General features: G+C 32.3%; 1 protein-coding gene across 1 annotated transcript in view; it reads left to right on the top strand.

Moving 5' to 3' along the window:
- LOC105334900 (glutamyl aminopeptidase) overlaps positions 1–19,877 on the top strand; it is a 20,343-nt gene extending 466 nt beyond the window's left edge. Inside the window, exons 2-19 of the mRNA XM_034469320.2 lie at positions 1,091–1,715; positions 2,891–3,161; positions 4,803–4,923; positions 5,568–5,722; positions 7,336–7,449; positions 7,900–8,034; positions 8,978–9,109; positions 9,345–9,514; positions 10,100–10,188; positions 11,197–11,321; positions 12,182–12,237; positions 12,505–12,652; positions 12,873–12,946; positions 13,537–13,641; positions 13,997–14,164; positions 15,282–15,422; positions 17,315–17,396; positions 17,859–19,877. Coding sequence (XP_034325211.2) covers positions 1,091–1,715; positions 2,891–3,161; positions 4,803–4,923; positions 5,568–5,722; positions 7,336–7,449; positions 7,900–8,034; positions 8,978–9,109; positions 9,345–9,514; positions 10,100–10,188; positions 11,197–11,321; positions 12,182–12,237; positions 12,505–12,652; positions 12,873–12,946; positions 13,537–13,641; positions 13,997–14,164; positions 15,282–15,422; positions 17,315–17,396; positions 17,859–18,002 — 2,855 coding nt within the window. The 3' untranslated portion in view covers positions 18,003–19,877. The remainder of the gene's footprint in view (positions 1–1,090; positions 1,716–2,890; positions 3,162–4,802; positions 4,924–5,567; positions 5,723–7,335; positions 7,450–7,899; positions 8,035–8,977; positions 9,110–9,344; positions 9,515–10,099; positions 10,189–11,196; positions 11,322–12,181; positions 12,238–12,504; positions 12,653–12,872; positions 12,947–13,536; positions 13,642–13,996; positions 14,165–15,281; positions 15,423–17,314; positions 17,397–17,858) is intronic.
- Positions 19,878–20,268: the final 391 nt, after the last annotated feature.

Genomic DNA, 20,268 nt, shown 5'->3' with positions numbered 1-20,268 from the left:
TGCTCAGTAGTTCATCATAGGCGTTATTCAATGTTTTAAATACATTGCTTAAGAATTGAAAGGAAAAGAAATCAAAGATAATTTTATATTTCTGAAATTAATTTAACGTTCTGTTTGATGTTAACTCGCATTATTTTATTCTGCCAAAAGAATAACGTGAAGTATGAATCTACTGGACATTACATTTTTATTCTGTATTATACAATAACTTTTTATTTTAACGATCAAGTGGAATGACTTTCTAGACAAATTATAATAAAAAAATAATTAAATAGAAGGAATGAGTGCATACAGGGCCACATATTTCCAATGTTTACAGTGTCATTCTCTACTTCTCTCGTAACATGACTGAAATACATATACTGCATGCACACAATTACATTTACCTCCGAAAATGTATTACATACAGCGATTAGTATGTTTTACTAGACACAATATTTAATGTTTAACAAATCAATAATCCTTAGTCTGTAAGATCATACATCTAAAACAAGTTTTCAAATTTTATACCAATGTTTATATGTATTATTTTAGGAATAAGGAATCTTTGAGTATTATTGGGGGGTAATAAAATATGGATAGAGTTGATCAAATCCAATAAAGCATAAAAGGCTTTATGATTCATTTGGTCAAGCACAACCGTATTTGATCACCTAATGATATTTACTTATATAATTTTCAGCAGTTGTACGATTAAATACATGTACGGTATTAGAATAGTCATCGGTGAAAACCATATTGGACTATACATTACAAAATCAATTCATAATGTTATCATACACAGAGACACTGTAAAATGAAAACATATAAAGTTGGGGAGTCAACATAAACTACATGTATAATTTACATGGATAATGATCACATCTCATTTCTAACTTTATTGAACAGAATCTGATGTTTTTACTTGGTTAGCATCAGCATGTTGTCAGCTTATCGATGCAAATAAATAAATTTTAAAAATCATTACTGTTGGTCATAACCTGTCACATAAACATGTGTTGTACACTCTATGTTCCTTCACTGGAGTTGTCAATAACAGAACATGTATTTTGTAAGCTTTCATGATCTTGGTTTTTATTTTTGTATACAGGTGATACTTTGAACAGGAAGTCTTTATATGAGCCTTCCCTCCCACAAAGATGTCGACAGTTGATCTGCACTAAAGGAAAGGCAACAGCCATAATAGTAGGGATGGGAATTTTCATCCTCCTGGTGGCTCTAATTGCAGCATTTGCAAGATCAGGTTCCAGAACCTGTGATGGTCAAACTACAGAATCAGTGACCCCAACCGCTGCACCAGTTGAAGATTACATTGCCACAAATGGTGAAAAGTTCCCGTGGAGGAATATTAGACTCCCACCTTCAATTTCTCCCTTGGAATATGATATTTATCTCCATCCTAATCTTACTCAGAGAAAGTTTTCAGGGGATGTGAAAATTAAGTGCCAAGTCTTAGAGAAAACAGACTTTGTAGTTTTACATTCCAGAGATTTAGTTGTCACACAAGTGTCAGTGAAAACCCTACCGGACAATGATGAAAAGAAAATAACCAACCAGTTGGAGTACACAAAAAACGAGCAGATCTACCTGAAATTAGAGTCAAGCGTTTCTTCTGGGGACAAAATACATATAAAAATGCACTTTGAGGGGAAATTGAACAAAAAGTTATCAGGATTCTACCTTGGTACATATACAGATAGCCATCAAGTCATAAGGTTTGTAATACAGTTACTGCATGCATATATCAAAAGGATACTTTTTTTTTAAAGGATGTAATAATAAATTTATCTGAATCGATATATGAATTCTCACTAAGTGTAAGATTGTGATTTTATCATCTGTCGTACTCTTATACAAACAAAGAAAAGGAAAACATGTTGCCACAGCGATACAATGTTCCTTAACTAAACAAGATGTTCACAGGTACACAGTAATCAATAGAGGTCGACAAAGCATAACGGTGTAGTTTAACGAAACTTGATACATTGTACATGTATAAAAATTTAAGTGTGAATAACAAGTTTGACACAAAATTATTTTGCAGTTAACTGCATTTGTTAAAAGATTTTTTTTGTAAAAATTAGCATATAATCTTAAAAATCTGTTTATACAATTAAAGTAATTCAGAATGGCATTAAATTCTTTGAAAATCTTCATTTATAGAGCTATTCTCTTAAATGGCTTATAAAACTGTGACAGTTCTACATAATGATCGATCGATTCACTGACTTTTCTCAGTAAAATGTGTACTGCATGCCTGCATGCATGACCGATAATTGAAGCAAATACACCAGAGAAACTTAAACAGTATAGTTTTTGATCCAAATCAAAACATATTTTACACTATTTAAGTTATTGTAGTAACTAAGACATTTAGGAAAGAATTTAGAAGAGCAATATATTTATATAAAGGGTTGAATTGGTTTTCATAAAGATTTATAATTGTACTTAACACTTTTTTATTTGGCAGGCATTATTTTTTTTCAAGTTAAGACTACCAGTGCAGTTATGATAATGGTACAATATGTATTATCATGCATCACTCGATCATAAAAAAACCTAACTTATTATAGTATTACACTTTACTTTTGAATACATATATCTGTATATATGGGAAATGTATTTGTGAACAATATATAATGTATCACAAAATTGTGGAATGGTATGACCACTTATCATTACTAGTACAAAGTGTAGGGACTATAAACAATTAAAGTAGTCATTGTGTATTGTATTTCCTGTTCAAGAGTGTATTATAAAGACATCATAACATCACAACTATCATATTTCACAGACAAAGTCCTTCCATCAATGTTAATACACATAACCAAATGCAAAGTACTTGTAATTTTTCAACAGTTAAAGTTCTTTTATCTTTATAATTTTCCAGATATCTTGCCTCCACGCAGTTTGAGCCCACTGCCGCTCGCCAAGCATTCCCATGTTTTGATGAACCTGCTATGAAGGCCAACTTTTCCATGTCCATTGTGAGAGACAAAGACTATAAGGCCCTGTTCAACATGCCACTGATATCCTCCACCCCCACCAATGGTCTGATGCGGGACAAGTTCCAGCAGAGTGTCAAGATGAGCACATATCTGGTGGCCTTTATTGTGTGTGACTTTGATTCCATCACAAATAAGACCAAAGCTGGTACTAATGTAAGTACATGTACAATGGAATATGAGATGGATATTGGGTTGTTGATACATGTATTAGATGATTACATCTAAGTACATAAAAAATATTATCTATTACCTTTCAAACAGCATTATACAACATTAAATATATGTACACTACAATGAGATTTTGAGCAGGGTGTATGTAGCTCATTACTCATTTGTTAGAGAGAAAGAGAAAGAGAGAGAGAGAATTGGTTCTATTGTATTTGTCCTCTTGTCATACATGTACATTGTATAAGCTGCCGATTTCCCATGTTGTGGACTTCTGTGGAGAACTCCACCTACAGAAATTCACGAAAAATATTGTAATACTTGGGAGCAAAGAATATGTCAGAATTGACATTCTGATTGTAAATGAATATTTGCAACTGTACGAGGGTGGTTAGAATAGTTCGCGGACAAAGTGATTTACGGCAAAATTACTGTGTACTTTGCAGAATGATGTATGTTTTATTAAATGACTACCAATTGGAAATAAGTGTGCAAAAATTCATATGATTTTGAAGTTGTTTTCAAAAGATACAGTGATTTTTATTTTGCATGAATTGGATTTATGGGGCACCATTTCATGTTTCCACGACATCATTTAATGTCAAACTACGGAAAGACAATTTGAACCTGACACTCTTTTTCAAAGTAAAGACCTTTTAGTTCACTCACTTTTCATGCCATTGACCCATTTATAAAACGCAGGTTCCCACCATTATTTGTCAAATTTTTGTATGAAGTCTTTTGTGTCATATCATAGATCATTTAGGTTTGAAAATCTCTGCCCACGCAGTTTCGACTTCAGATAAGGAAATAAAGCGAAATCCATAGGTGCAAGATCCAGGCTTTATGGGGGGTCGCGGTGCTGCAAGAGCTCAAGATATCAGTATTTCCATTTTCAAAATTCAATTCCAATTGTGGTTCCAATTGTAAACCTTTGTCCTATAAAAATAGCAGCATCAAAGAACATTTTGGTCTTTTTTCTGCGTGCACACAAAATTTAATGACGGCCCGATGCTCCAAGGTGTCCATTTACTTAAACGTTTTTTGACTCATTTTTCTTGTGTTGGAAGTCCTTATTTGGTGAAAAAACGGTCAGAAATTCTTCAATTTAATTGAAACTTTAACAAATGACCTTCGTAACTTATTGTGATGTCATATGAAATATCGTTTATTTTTATGCGCTTAAACTGTACATTTTCTTAATAAGAAAAAATGCATAGTACAAAATATAAAACACTTAAAAACTGACATGATCTGTGAGGCATATATTATCAAAATAATTAATCTGTATATTTTTTAAGGTGCATTTAAAATCAACAAATCTTTACATAGTTCTTAGAAAATACGTCAAGATTAAATATGAAAAGTTTTGTTAGTATCATGCGAATAGTCCGCTCACAATCAAACTTGTCCGCGAACTTTCTAACAATTAACCCTCGTATATGTTGTAGTTTGATTGTTGGGAGAGTTAACATGATGTCACATTTTGATAGGTAAAGGTAACTGTCACTGTATATACTGTACATGTATCTATCTAGTTCTGAAAGACTAATTATAGGTGACTGTATACGGTATGTCACATTCTTTTTGTATGTGACAGAGACTGTTTATCTCACATTTTGATTGTAGGTGACTGTATGGGCCCCAAAGGATCAGATCAGCCAGGCTCACTACGCCCTTCAAGTAGCAGTGAATGTCCTGGACTGCTACAATAAGCTATTTGATATTCCTTATCCACTTCCGAAACAAGGTATGGCTAGACTTAATTGTAGTGGTGGATACATACGTTTTGTGTGTGTAAAGAATATGTAGTTGCGGAAATTTTTAAAAATAGCTCTTGCTTCATGTACAAGTATATTCATTAACTGCTGCCAGGGATAATTGAATGCAGAAGAATAAAAGTGAATATGTTTTTATGTCATAACTTGATGGAGTAAATATCTTCAGATATAGTTGTTTCTTGATTTTTAACCGGGGTTTCCAACGGAAAAATCTGGTTATTAAAATAGTGAAAATGGCGGGCGGGTGGGCGGGTGGCTGCCAAAAGGGTATCCTCATTGTATGGATAACTCCTCCTACAGTTTTCAAGATAGGAAGTTGTTCTTTTGCAGATCAATTGTACATATATCAGAGGTGTGCATATTGCTAGGATTTTGATTTCCGATAATTTATGAAAAAAATACCAGCTTTTGAACTTAGTCATTTTTTGGCAAAATATTGCATATAGGGCACTCCATTTCACTGGATACGGGTTGACATGGATTATAGATACAGTTCACATAAAAGAAAACCCGGTTTGCTGTCACATTCACAGCTTTTCACTTGTCTGTAAACTGTACTAATTTCCACTTTAACATTCTTCAACCCTCTTACAAATGGATATGGTATTAACAGACTTGGTGGCTATTCCTGACTTCTCATCTGGAGCTATGGAGAACTGGGGCCTGATCACTTACAGAATGACAGCAGTGCTGTATGACCCCGTACACTCCTCTACAAGGGACAAGGAGTGGGTAGCCATTGTGGTGGCCCATGAACTCGCTCATCAGGTACAAACAACAACAAACAACAATAGACTAGCTTGTGAAGTTTCATTATAACAGAGGGATTGCTAAACAGTACTTAGTGTACCACTTTTGAATTTAGAGTACAAAATCACAAGATATTCAGTATGGGTTGTATTTCAAGTATCCGGGGTAGACACATGTATAATGTTTGATAATTGGATGCATGCATTTAATTTTTTTATGCCCAGGCCATGAAATGGCTTAGGCATATACATGTGTTACCCCGTTCTGTCATTCCATCCCTCCATCCTTCCATCTTTTTGTCATTCCATCATCATTCACTCTCCAATAATTATCTCAACAACTGTTGCACACAATCAACTCAAATTTGATATATGGATGTACAGTACCGATAAGGCCCAACTTAACACCTGAATAAACCCTAACTAAACCCTGGGTTTACTTTTGGGGTTTACTTTGGGTTTATTTTTTGAAAATTTGGTTCCACTCGGGGTTTACTTTGGGTTTTTGGGTTTACTCGGGGTTTACTTTGGGTTTACTTGGAAATTGCTTTTGAGGTCAACTGTACGCACAGAACTGTGAAGCAGACCCATCTTTTATCTAACCATACTACTGCCAATAATTCCTGCCCCTTGTATATTCTGAATACACACTTAGCTTCTGCTTGCAGGGGCATATTTCTGACTGGGTTTATTCTCTGTGCCCACTCTTGGTTTACTTTCGGTTTACTTTGGGTCCACTCTAGTAAACCCGCAGTAAACCCAGAAAGTAAACCCAGGGTTTAGCTGGGGTTTACTTTCTGTTAGGTTGGGTCTGATTGGTACTGTACTTTATGTATATACAGGTTAAGTTTGAATTTGGTTCTGGTTCGATGATTTTTGACAGAGTTATGCCTCTTGAACTTTGAAAAAAAAGAGAAATTCTCAGTTTTCGCTCTCTAACTTTCAAAGGGATGCATATATATAAATTTGATATTTCATACGTTGGTTATTTACAAGAAAATATAGATCAAGTTTGAATTTAGTTCTGGTCCAATGATTTTTGACAGAGTTATGCCTCTTGAACTTAAAAGAAAATGAGTATAATTTTCAGGGATTTATAACTTATTCTGCAATTTAACAAATATTAAATTTATGGCATTTGAAATTTTGGTCACCTGTGGTGGCATTTTTGGCGTTACGGCACATCTAGTTTTAACGCCAAAAATGAATTATAATGTACTAGACCTTAATGAATATGACAAACGCTGTTTATGTTCAAAACGAATCAGCAGATAGAAAAATCAGCTTAAAAAATAACTGTTTACTGGTATATCAAACCAATGTAAAGAAAAATGTGGCATGTACGAGCCTTGTTTGCACAACAAAGAATTGTGAGCTCTTTATCTTGCTTATAACTTTATGAATGACACTCAAATTTTGGTTGATCATTAGAAATGCATTACTAAAGCATTATAAACAAGAAAAATAGAATTTGACCAAAATCGTGACCGTGCCCCTTTAAGTTATGGTGGGTGACTTGCGGCTGATTGAAAGATTTGCTAATACAATTTACTGGTATTCTGTTATCTGTGTACTAGATACCGGTACATGTAGTTTCATATATTTTGTACCGATATATTGGTGTCTTTGCAGTGGTTTGGTAACCTGGTCACTATGAAGTGGTGGGATGACTTGTGGCTGAATGAAGGCTTTGCTACATTCGTGGAGTACCTAGGAACAGAGTCGCTCAATGAAACCTGGAAAATGGTAAAACAGATTGCATTAAAAGGAATGAAAGGGCTCATTTTTATTGAGAAGAGAAGTAAATAATGATAATGTAATTCAGAAGGTTTGTCAAATAATTTTTGGAAAGAAAAAATTGGAAACAGCGAAGAAATTAAACCAAAACCTTTTAAAATAATGACTTTTTCAGTACAATGCTTGTGTATCAATCAGTATTTTCAATGTTACCCTTATTCATCTGCATTTGATGTCCTGATACATTAAATTGTTTTACAGAGATCAAAATGAAAATGTCAGATATTGTTTCCCTCTTTATATCATGTATATAAAGAAGTGATTGTGCATTTAATTACCAATTATTATTCAGAATTAAATTAATGCATGCTTTTGACTATTTGGTTACATGAGAAAAAGTATTTAATATTCATCAGATTTCATCAACTAGTCTAATTGTTGTTGAATCATCCTTAACAGGAGCAGCAGTTTTTTGAGCTGACGTTGTCCCCAGCCCTAACATACGACAGTGTGAAGAGTTCCCACCCCATAGCCACACCTGTCCACAACCCAGACCAGATCAATGACCTCTTCGACTCCATTTCTTACTTCAAGGTTAGTGTAATGACAGAGTTGATTCTGTCTTTCAAAGACGAATGGTCTAGATTTGTCGCAAGCTGTGTTGACTTAATTGTTTCTTTCAGGATTGATAAGTATGCTTTGTTTAGCATGTTTCCTTTTGTTTCTAAATCTCTGATATCAATACATGTCATGTACAATTTTTGCTGCAAAACCATTTGAATTTTTAAACTGTGTGTTTTCATGATTAAGTGACATAGGGAATTGATGCTTTCTTTTTTAACATTTTTAAAAATAGGTCATTTAGTTCAGGTAACCCTGTAAGTTTACCCTCTTTCTTTGTCCTACTTTTTCTTCACCATAAATTAATTTTACCATACATATTAACTCCTAAATATTTCTGACATATTTATATAAACATCATGACCATTATGTGTGTATTAACAAAAACTTTTGACTTTTATCAGCCTTTAATAAGAAAATATATGTACTTTAATTCCATTCCTGTTTTACTGATGTAGACTAGTGGATTAAATCTATTATAATCAAGGATGATGTATTTTTCAAAAGTACATGTACTGTTGTATAATTTACAGTGTATAAATAATGAGAGGATAGTATTTTCATTAATAATTTTTTATACCACTTTGTATATACTTTTGAATAAAATGATAGTTACTTATAATGCTTGTCTGAATCAAGTCTTCGTCTTTTACTAATATTTTTCAGTTTCATGAGTAGTCATAAAATCATAAAATGTTTCTTAAGAGCTTTTGTATTGGCAATGTCATCATCAGTCCTTGCCTCAGAGTCAAAATCTATATTTAATGTACATTTAATGTATGATACAAGTATATGTTGTATTTTGATTTATCACACCTCCCAAGATCACAAGTAATCTGACATGCACATATAATCCAGATACATGCATTGCCTATTCTTTTGAGGGTCAAACAACATACAGCTTATATTTTGATAGGGAGCCTCTGTCATTCGAATGTTGAAGACTTTTCTCGGAGAGGCAGATTTCAACAAGGGCATCAGCAGCTACCTTAGGAAGTACAGCTACAGTAATGCTGTCACTGCCGATTTGTGGCAGTCTTTATCAGAGGTACCCTAATATTAACTAGTCAACTAGTCATGTCCTTTGTGCATTCTGTGATTTCATTGATACTTGTGGGCATCATTTTCTTTCATTATTTTTTTTGGAGGGGGGGGGGAGGGGAGGGGGGGGGGAGGTTAAAAACAGGCAGTTTTAGAGTTAAAGTAAATTTATTTATTCAAGGAAAGTAACTAGACCAATACAATTAACCTTTTGTCTTGTTTTTGTTTTTGTTGTTGAACAGTCTTCGTCTCAGAAAATAGATGTTAAGGCTGTAATGGACACTTGGACCCTGCAGATGGGATATCCTGTCATCTCAATCAGTAGACAGGGATCAAGGGTCACCCTCTCTCAAAGCCGCTACCTCAGCTTCCCACACTCAGTCATAAAGGAGGAGTTTCAGTCTCCATATGGGTATGATATCATGAGATATTGTCAGATATCATCAAAGTAATAGGATATGATCAGACATTAAGAGATATCATCATAAACACAGAATATGATATTATTTGATATGGTCAGATGTTAAACAAAGGAGGAGTTTCTGTCTCTATTTAAGAAGGATATCATCAAACATGGTTAGATACATGTATCATCAACTAATAGGATATTATCAGACATGTACAGATATCATCAAGTGGTCATAATACATGTAAGATAGTACATGTACATGTATATTATCTAGTTTTATCAGATATCCTGTCAAATAAATAGCTAAAGTATCATTAATAGTATAGTCAAATATCATCAAATATTGGTATTATTAGACATTAAAAAATAAAAGGATAATTATAAAAGATCTTAAGTTAACAATATGCATTTATTATTTATCATCATCATAGCTTGAGCATCAGAGAGGATTTTATCAAGATCATTTTTATTCTACTTTGTTTTCCTCCCACACTCAACATGTCTTGATGATTCTTCTGCTGTTGTTTTGGAAAGTGTAAAAAAAAACCAGAATAATCTTAAGTGGTAACTTGTATTATTTTTTTGTAGTTACAAATGGTATGTGCCGTTTGTATATGGTGAGATGGAAGAAGGAGGTAACTTTATAGAAAACAAAGTATGGCTCAACATGACACAAGGTATTGTTATGCTTTGATTAATTGTTTATGATAATTTTACCTTTTAATGGCAATTTCTAACTTTATTTCAAATCATATATTTGCAAATTATACATTTTTAGACAAAGCATTTAAACATTTTAGTGTCTTTTGATTGAATAATACTGGTACGCAAACAATACTATTACAAATTTCATGACTTTATTTATGATGGCTCCGTTATCTCATTAATACATATACTGTACCTGTATTACCGTATATCAGGGTTTTTCCGCGTCATGTTTTTCCCGCGAATCAGAGCCTAGAATGGTATATAAAATTTATGTGAATCAAATTTTCACTATTTCAAAGTCACATTGTAAATATAATTCACAATTGTTTAAACCTGTGAGGAAAGAGGGGAAAAGTAAATTGTTGCTCTTTGTAATGAAAAATTCGGACAAGGAATCCATTTGCACGTTTTCCTTAGTGTGAAATAATTACCGATAATTATTTGCAGAGACGCAAACAGTCATAAATAAATAAATCATGTACCGTTACATATACCAGTGGCTCAGGTATAATTAGACATCGGTTTACGCAAGGAAAGCGACCATTTTAATTAGATTGTCAGTGGATTATTAAATAAACAACAGGGCTTACAAATCTATTATCTGGCACCTGTCCTCCGATCACGCAATTTCTACCTCTAACTAAACTTACTGAACACAGTTCACCGTACTTTTACTGACCTGTTTACTTTATCAGGAAAGAGAGAACTATTTTACAAAAACAAAACTTTGTATCAAATTTACGCTGATTTATTTTCTGCAATTTGGAAATCATCGCAAACAAAGCAGAAATTGGATATATGCAGAAAAAACCTGATAAACAGTATATGATTTATATTCAACCAATGATAATTGTCATTATCATTAATAAACATAGCATCAATTACAACTTTATGAAGTTATTAAATATCTGTTAAGAATTGAATTGAGCAATAAATTTTATTAATTATAAAAGTTGTTTTTTGTAACTGTTTTTTAGCTGTTGTAAACGTTGACAGTAATAAGTTGGTGATTGGTAACTATGGAAACACTGGATACTACCGAGTGAACTATGACTTGTCCACCTGGCAGAAAATAACACAACACCTGATGAAAAACCATAAGGTAAATATTTGTTTTATTCTATTAAATGGTCATTTGGCCAGGTTTACCTGTATTGGTGTATCCAAACGTGCTTAGTACAATTTTATATCAAATTTTGTTTACACTTTTAAACGATGGTTATGCTAAGTATGTGCATAATAAAAGACATTGCAGTAGTTTTCCTGGTCAATTAAGCCATATTTACATGTAAATGAAAAAATGCTGTACAAAATTTGTTTACAAAACAGACGACACAAAGGATACCTAGCTAAAGGTATTATGCCTCATGTTTGAATTAGCCCCTGATGTCGAGGGGCTATAACTGTATTATGACTTTGACATTGCTATGAATAAAGGTGATAATGTTTTGTCAAATCAAAAAAAAAGCTGTGTACAATATGTTCACTAATATTTCTGATGTTTGCTCTGTTAAGAATTGATGCATAACACGTGGGTTGAATAAAACCCATCATATGGAGGATGAAAACTTAATAGTTCCCCTTTTAAAACATTCCCATGAAGTAGTTTGGTTTGTTTTTTGTTTGCCTCTAAAAGAAATTATTTTATTTAGTTGAATTTTCCCATTTTCAAAAGGGGACCGATTCTGCTGGTGTAAATAGGCAAAAACCTATAACTTTCTTATTGGTTCATATGGAAAATTATTTGATACTTTAATAGCGAAAAAATTGGACCATGCAGCTTTAAAAAACATTTTCAAACACTGAAATATAACATAGCTCTTCACTATTGTTGCTCTATATCATGTATTCAAATATTTGTGTACGATTTTATGTGGTACAATTAGAAGCAATGTTAACTTAAGTTTGTGATCATAATTCAAACAATCATACTGTACATGCAAAAATTATCATCTTTTTCAGGTTTTCTCTGATGGGGATAGAGCAGGATTTATCAGTGATGCCTTTGAACTCTCCAGGTTGGTACATACAGTCCAACTTCAGTCTAAAGTTGTGTATTGTATAATGGTCGATTTAGAGTGCTTAAGTTAAACATTAAAAGAGTACTCACAGTATTTCTAATTGCTTAGCATCTAAATTTGTGAAGATTTAAGATGATGAAATCATAGTCATTGCTTTTCTTGGCAAGGATAAATGGTTGCACATTCTTCAGCACAGAGGAATCAGACAACCTAAAGTTTCTTACTCCCCTGTGTGTTGTTATCCTCTTTGAATGCTTTCTGTAGATCTGGGCTTCTTAACATCACTATTCCACTGGAAATGACAAAATATCTTGAGAATGAGGAAGACTTCCTACCCTGGAGTTCTGCCATATCAGCTCTGACCTACATAAAGCAAAGAATATATGACAGGGATGTGGTCACAATTTTCAAGGTGAGAGGGTCAAGGTTGTTCATGAATTCTTGCCATGTCACAGTGTTAATTCAAGTTGATCGAATTAAGGCTATTACATGATAGATAAATTCATAACTTTCCATGAAACTGTAAAATGATTGTTGATTATTATTCATGTATGTAAGAAGAAGTACATTTTGATTTAAAGCAGAAACATGTTGACATTTTACCTTCTTAGATGACAGTCATTTTCTTACAGAAATATGTTTTGAAACTAATGAAAAAGCAAATGACTCGATTGGGATGGAAAAAGGAGGGAGATTATCTTACAAGGTGAGGAAGGACTTGCTGCGAAAAAAATATAATTGAGCATTACATGCATTATCATCATTATATTTACAACAGCAGATATACCCTCTCTTTTTGTTACAGATGAGTCAAATTTTCTTTTGGTAACTGTATCAAGGGTCCTCCACACCTTTTGAAAAAGTTCTGCATGCAACCCTTATCTTCTATATTCTAAATATATGGTATTCTAACATGTGCTTGACTTGAAAATGGCAGAAAAAAGTAAATTTTTGAGGAAAATATGGACTTTCAAAAATTAATAACAGTTACTATAATACACAGTGTAGAGAAATGTCCACTTTTGGTGATATAATTAGGTTCACAGTGGGTTGAGATTACCATGTTGTGACATACTGTCATAGGACGTGTCGATGATCACAGGGTGTTGATGAACCTTAAATCACTACAGGGGAAGCATTTTCTAAGTTTGTATTTTAGGTTACAGAAAGATCGTACTTCTCTCTCTACTAGAGATTTTTATCTAAACAACAACTATTCAATTACATCAGAATGACATAATCAATCTTGGAAAAGATCCTCCTAATGAATGATTGATTGGTTTGCTGTTATTTCAGGCGTCTTCAGTCTTTGCTTATCAGTGTAGCTGTATCGTATGGAGATGTAAACACAGTGAAGGAGGCAACAGATCGCTTCAACCAGTGGATGCAGAACACAGATAAGTATGTACATGTACCCAGTCTAGGGAGTGCTGTGGTTTCATTAATATTCCTGGGCATCAATTTTAAATTGTGAATTTAGTGAAAATCAGTTTGAAATTCGAGAATATTTAAATTTATGCCTAATTATCCTATCAATACAATAAATCTTAAATAATAGCACTTCAATAAACATTTTATTTTGTGGAGAAACTCAGCAACAAGATACACAAAAATTGGTAATCAACAAATATGGATGATACCACAGAATGTACATGTAACTTGTTTTCAAAAAAATGAAAGAAGAAAAAATAGGCTCTTGATTTAATGGTGATTATTGGATGGATGTTAACAAAGTGTTTTTGTTTTCCTTTTTCAGTATTGATCCTGAATTACAAGGCAGAATATTTGATGCAGGGATTATGTATGGATCAGAAAAAGAGTGGACGTTTGTGAAGAGCCAGTACTTAACTGTTTTAGTACCTTCAAAGCGGTCACAACTGATGAAAGCTTTGGCAAAGTCTAGGGACGACTCTCTGCTTAGCAGGTACATTCAGTATATATTACATATAAATGCTGTTCAGTGGTTTACAGAATAAAGACCATAAAATAAATTGTATTTAAAGAGCTAGTTGCCACTGAAAGTATTATGCACTTGAATAATTTATCTGTAAAATTATGTGCATGAAATGCAGACAACATTAAATGTAATTGATGATGATACCAGTGCTAAGATATGATTAGTTTAGTAATAGGCCAACCTTTCACAGTATGATGAAAGCAACAAAAAATTATGTAGAATTTGATTTAAATGAGAACATCTGGTAAATCGGTCAAATTTGCAACCTTCATGACTCTTTAATACTATAAAGTAAACTACATTTCAAAATACATGCAGGCGTTACATAACATGATTGACTATAAACTATTACTGGTACTTAGATATGATCAGTCTAGTAATAGAATAAACTAAGCTACATTTCATTATGTATGGAGGCATTACATAACATGATTGTCTATAAACTGACCAAAATGATATACATGTAATATCTCAATGATGTGTTTGACATTCAAAATATTTCTAACCCAGTTTAATAGTCTAACCTTAGATATACTAGTCCAAACCATTATACTTTTTTTCAACAGACCTTATAAAGAATTCTTATAAAAATTATTACATAACAAGTACATGCACTTGTACATGTATGTTTTAATTGTAGAAGTTTATAATAATGAATTAAGTAGACTTAGGACAATAAAATCATTAAACAATAAGAAACTGTAAACCTACTTTTATTCGCAATGACTTTATTTCGCGATTTAACGGAGATAAACTGGTTTGCGATGACTACTTTTTATGACCACGCTTTTCCCACACTCCTTTTGATATAAAACCCATACAACAAAGACTAGTTTGTGGTGAGAAATGTAAGTGACAAGAGGCTCTCACCAATCTCGCAAATGTTTCTCGCACATGAATAATAGTTGCAGTTACAGTATTTCTAACCCAGTTAGTTTAATCCGAGATATTCATATTGAAACGATTATACATCTCCTTTTATTCAACATATCTCATTAATAGAACATGAACCTGTCTGTAGAATATTTTAGTTATACCAGATTTCAATAAATCGTATATATTTCTGTTTTTTTTATTTTAAAAGATATCTGCAGTACGCATTGGACAATAAAATCATTAAACAACAAGATATTTCAACTGTCATAAAGTTTGTCTCAGGGAATGTTGATGGTAGGCTGTTGGCATGGAGATTTGTGCAAAGAAACTGGTCCAAATTAAGAAAATGGTAAGGTTTTCTCCATTTCTATCATCTGATTATTTGTATACTGAATGTTTAAATTATTTACTGATTATATTAAGGATTTAAAATTACACAAAAAATCTTCTTAAAGTAGATCCAGTGTTCTGTGATGTCATACTTTTTTGTAAAACTTTGAGTTACTTAAAATTTGTGCAAGATAGTTTTATCTATTTTATGTGAATATAATCACACGGAAGTAATTAGAATTATTGTTAGGTTCAAGATATTTTCGCAGCTTAATTTTATCCTAAATTTCCAATTTTTTTATACATTTTATCGATGTTAAGGGGAAATAACTCTTTTTCTGACTTTTATTTCAGCTGTATGTCTAAATGCCATAGTTTTTCTTATCCCAACGATTAATTGTAAAATATTTTTGTTGTTTTAGTTTTCTGATAAAGTTGACAATAAAATTAAACAAGATAAACAAATTTCTGCCTGCAAAAATTTTACTTTTAACCAAAAAAATACAGTTTTCTGATGCTTAAATATGCTATAGTTTATGTTTATCTGGCATCTCAAAAAGTGTGATAACATGTATGTTTTTTCTAACAATTGATGAAATTTAAGTCTATTAAGTTGAAATCAGTTCGGTTTTTCAACTTTCATCAGAGAATTTTACGAGTATGGAGTTACCTTAAAAAGTACAAGCCTGATTGTTACTATTTTTAGTTTGAGGCATCTCTTTGGTAAGAGGAATCTAAATTGTGAAATTCATGGCTCTACTACCCCCGGGGCACCACAGGTGGGGCCAAATATGCAAAAAAGCCAAATTTTCAAAACTCTTCTTCTCTACTCCCATATATATTTGTTAAAAACTAAATGCATGATTATGATGTCCATGAAGCCGTCTATCAAAGTTGTGAAATTCATGGCCCCTGGGTCAGGGATTCAGGCTCTAGAGTGGGGCCAATATAGCCACATAGTTAAATTGTATTTAATCTTAGAAAATCTTCTCTACTCCCATAAAGATTTGTTAAAAACTAAATGCATGATTATGATGTCCATGAAGCCCTCTACCAAAATTGTGAAATTCATGGCCCCTGGGTCAGGCTCTAGGGTGGGACCAATATAGCCATTTAGTAAAAATGTAATAAATCTTAGAAAATCTTCTCCTCTCATATATATTTGTTAAAAACTAAATGCATGATTATGATGTCCATGAAGCCGTCTATCAAAGTTGTGGAATTCATGGCCCCTGGGTCAGGGATTCAGGCTCTAGGGTGGGGCCAATATAGCCATATAGTTAAATTGTATTTAATCTTAGAAAATCTTCTTCTTTACTCCCACACATGTAGACAAAAAACTGAATACATGGTTTTTTGATGTTCACGAACTCCTCTTCCTAATTGTGAAATTCATGGCCCCTTGGTCAGGGGTTTAGGACATGGTGGAGGGGCAATATGGCAATATAGTGTTAATGCATATAATGTTTAAACATCTTCTCTATTTTCACACATCTGTATGAAAAACTGACTTCATAATTATGTTTACCAGGAAGTCCTCTACTGAAATTTATAATTTCATGTCCCCTGGAATATGGGTTGTGACTATAGGACAGGGCCAAAATGGATGTATAGGTGTTAATGCATATAATGTTTAAAAATTATCCTCTTTACTCCCGTATACCTGAAAGGAAAACTGAATTCATGATTTTGTAAACCATATTTTTAAGTTTTTTGCCAAAATTATAGGTTTCATAGTTCTTTTGAAAGATTTCAGGCAGGGAGGTGGTCGTCATTACAAATTTATAATTTTTCTACTTCAGAATGAAACCTAATTAAATGCATATATTAGACTCCTCGACAAGTTTGTGTATGGATTCTATGCTACTCAGGTGACCGTTAAGGTTTATTGGCCTCTTGTCTATTTTCCAGGTTTGGAGATGTTTCTTTTACTCTGACTGATATTATTAAGGATAGTACCAGTGAATTTTCTACTCCATTTGACTTGGAAGAGGTAGGGGCTTGCTGAAACATATACATTATACAAAATTCTTGACTTAAATTTTTTTTTATTTTAATGAGATATAATTACTAAGATAAATTTGGCCCTTTTTGTCTTGTTATCTGTTGCTCTGTTTGATTCATGTTTTAAGATATTAATTTTCCTACCCAAACCTTTGCCTGTAGATTTTAAAGCTGTGAGAAATTAGAATGTATGCTTTGCTGCAAATACATACATTGTATGAATTTCAGAATCTCAGAATATCACCTTCATTCATGAATACAATTTTAGTTTATGTATGCTTTTTGGAGCAAGAAGTACGAATATGAGTATCATTCATACTAAATGCTCAAAAGTTTCATTATATCAATGTCAAAGAGGCACTCATGGCTTTTATATTATTAATAAGAATATCGTTCTACAACAGATATTTCCAAAGGTACATATAGCAATTTACCTTTCCTGTACATGCAGGTGCAACAATTTTTCAAAGAACACGATGCTGGGCCAGGAACTCGAGCAGTACAAATAGCCTCAGAGAATATTCAGATGAACATCCAGTGGCTAGAGCAGAATGGACAGACCGTCCAACACTGGCTACAAAGGAACTCGGAATGATGCATGTAGACGACAGATTGTATACAACTTCAGACAAGGAGCTTGCATTGTTATCCATTTCATGTCTTTTGTTCTTTTTGTTCTCCTGTAAAGGGTAATACAATGTATATTTTATTCTTGTGTACCATACTCCTGTAAAGGGTAATTTGGTGTATGTATGATCTCTGTATACTTGTCTTTTAAAAACAGCGTGTAAGTTTCTTTTGAAGAGGCAAAAGCTGTTGAAATTTGTTATCTTTGGGAAAATCAAGGATTTTGTTTGTTAGACAGTTTTAGGGGAATATGAGGACTTTAATAATTTTGCAATCACTTTCTTAAATTTAAGTTATTAAAATGTAATTTTAATCTATGAACATTTGAATAATTTTTTTTTAATCAGTATCTATAAATGTAACTATAAAAAATTTTGACATTGAGTCTCATCCAAATGTTCATGTAACAGATGACATTTATATCTTTACCACATGTATTTAGCATATCCTTACTTTAACATTTTTTTTTAGTTCAAAGTTAAATTTCCCAGAACAGGAAAAATTTTAAAATAATCTCATTAGACACTTTGGATGCATATAGCATTCTCGGTTTTATTTTGCTCAGATACTTTCTAGTATGTCATGTCCAATTTGATTCTGATGTCTCTGGCTTAGGTTATATGTAGAGTTTACATATAATTCATTGATTTGTTGTCATTGTCTTGAAATGTAGAGGAAATATTTATACTAAGTGTTGTAATTTCCTCTTATCATGGCTACGTTTTAATGATTTCGAACTAAGAGCATAAATGATATGCTTTAATTTGTGTTTCTTATATGATAAGAAAAGTTTGACCTAGTAATTTTGAAAAAAACTGTTTAACATGATACTCTTGGATACTGTCATATAATTGTGCAATAAGTATGAATCATTTTTAAAATGCAGGTTTTTTTTTTTATCAAAATTATGTTCAGTATATGTTTAATAGCTAGGACAATTATTGTTTTATAATTATTGTTAACATGATTTTACAGTAAAGTTTAAATCATGTTAACAATAATATTATAGATACGGTATACGGTATGTCTTTTATTTGCTTTCAGTGGATATTTAGAAAAATATGTATATGCTTTATGATTATCCTTTACAAATGACTTATAGCAAGTTCATATTTTAATGTGCAATTTATTTATACATGTTGTTTGATATTTAGTTTTTGTTTTGTGTATTTTTTTTCATTTGTACATTTTTGTGAATGCTTTCAATCAGTTATGATAATCTTTTTTTTACATTTTGATTTGTACAATTAATTTTCACTTGAAGGGATATGTTCAACAGTTCACCCATATTAAACATACGTTAACTGATCCATGTCTGTAACTCTTTCATTTGAAAAATGCACTGATAGCACAGTTTTTATTTACGCCAGTATAGGAGTTTGGTAAATGTGTGGTATAAAAAAGTAATTGAAAAAAATACCCCCGTTTCAAAAGAGAGACAAATTGTTTTTTGTCTGCCTCCTTCTTAATTTTGACCTAGCAATGAAATACTTTACGACATTAAAGTCTGCAAACTCAGAACAGGGTAAATGATGCAGTTACCCACTTATTTATTTTCTATTTACCTATATTTTATTTCAAGAACATTCACACAAAAGTATTTATAGCCAAGCAATAATTTCATAACCTTTTGACATTTAATGTCATGCTAGCTTTAACAAATGTACCGTAGATAAAATTATGACTGGTTGCTCCCATCAAAGGTTTTTGACAATGTACATTTTTCATTTAGAATGTCAATTTAAAATATTTTGGTTATTCAGTTGTATTAACAGTAAAGTTATATTTTTATGTACATGTATGTACGTTGTCATGTGTTATTTTTAAATTAAAAAAAATCATGGGTTATTGTTTGTTAGTTGTGAACGTGGTGATCTTGACATATGAAATTATGGTTGTTGCAATTGAAATTTTAAATTTTATTGATATATATTTACATTTTCAAGTGTCTATGCCTGTGATAATACTAAGTATCGATTTTGTACTATATAACTCATAAAGCCAAATTGAGGCGCCAGCGGGGTTTGCTTATTCATATTTAAACATTTAATCGTACGATGGTTTAAATTTATATTAATATATGTAATAAGGAATCATTTTTTGAATATTATAAGGTGATAATTTCGGTCGGGGCGTGATCAAATCTATCATAAAGCCCAATGATATACGATTTACGTCATTGATGAACTGAATTTAATTATACCTTACTTTGGTAACAAGTGTTATCACAGACA

This window comes from Magallana gigas, chromosome 6, assembly GCF_963853765.1.
Source record: "Magallana gigas chromosome 6, xbMagGiga1.1, whole genome shotgun sequence".
Lineage (NCBI taxonomy): Eukaryota > Metazoa > Mollusca > Bivalvia > Ostreida > Ostreidae > Magallana > Magallana gigas.
The sequence above is the reverse complement of the archived record's forward strand: the minus strand, read 5'-3'. Positions and strand labels throughout refer to the sequence as shown.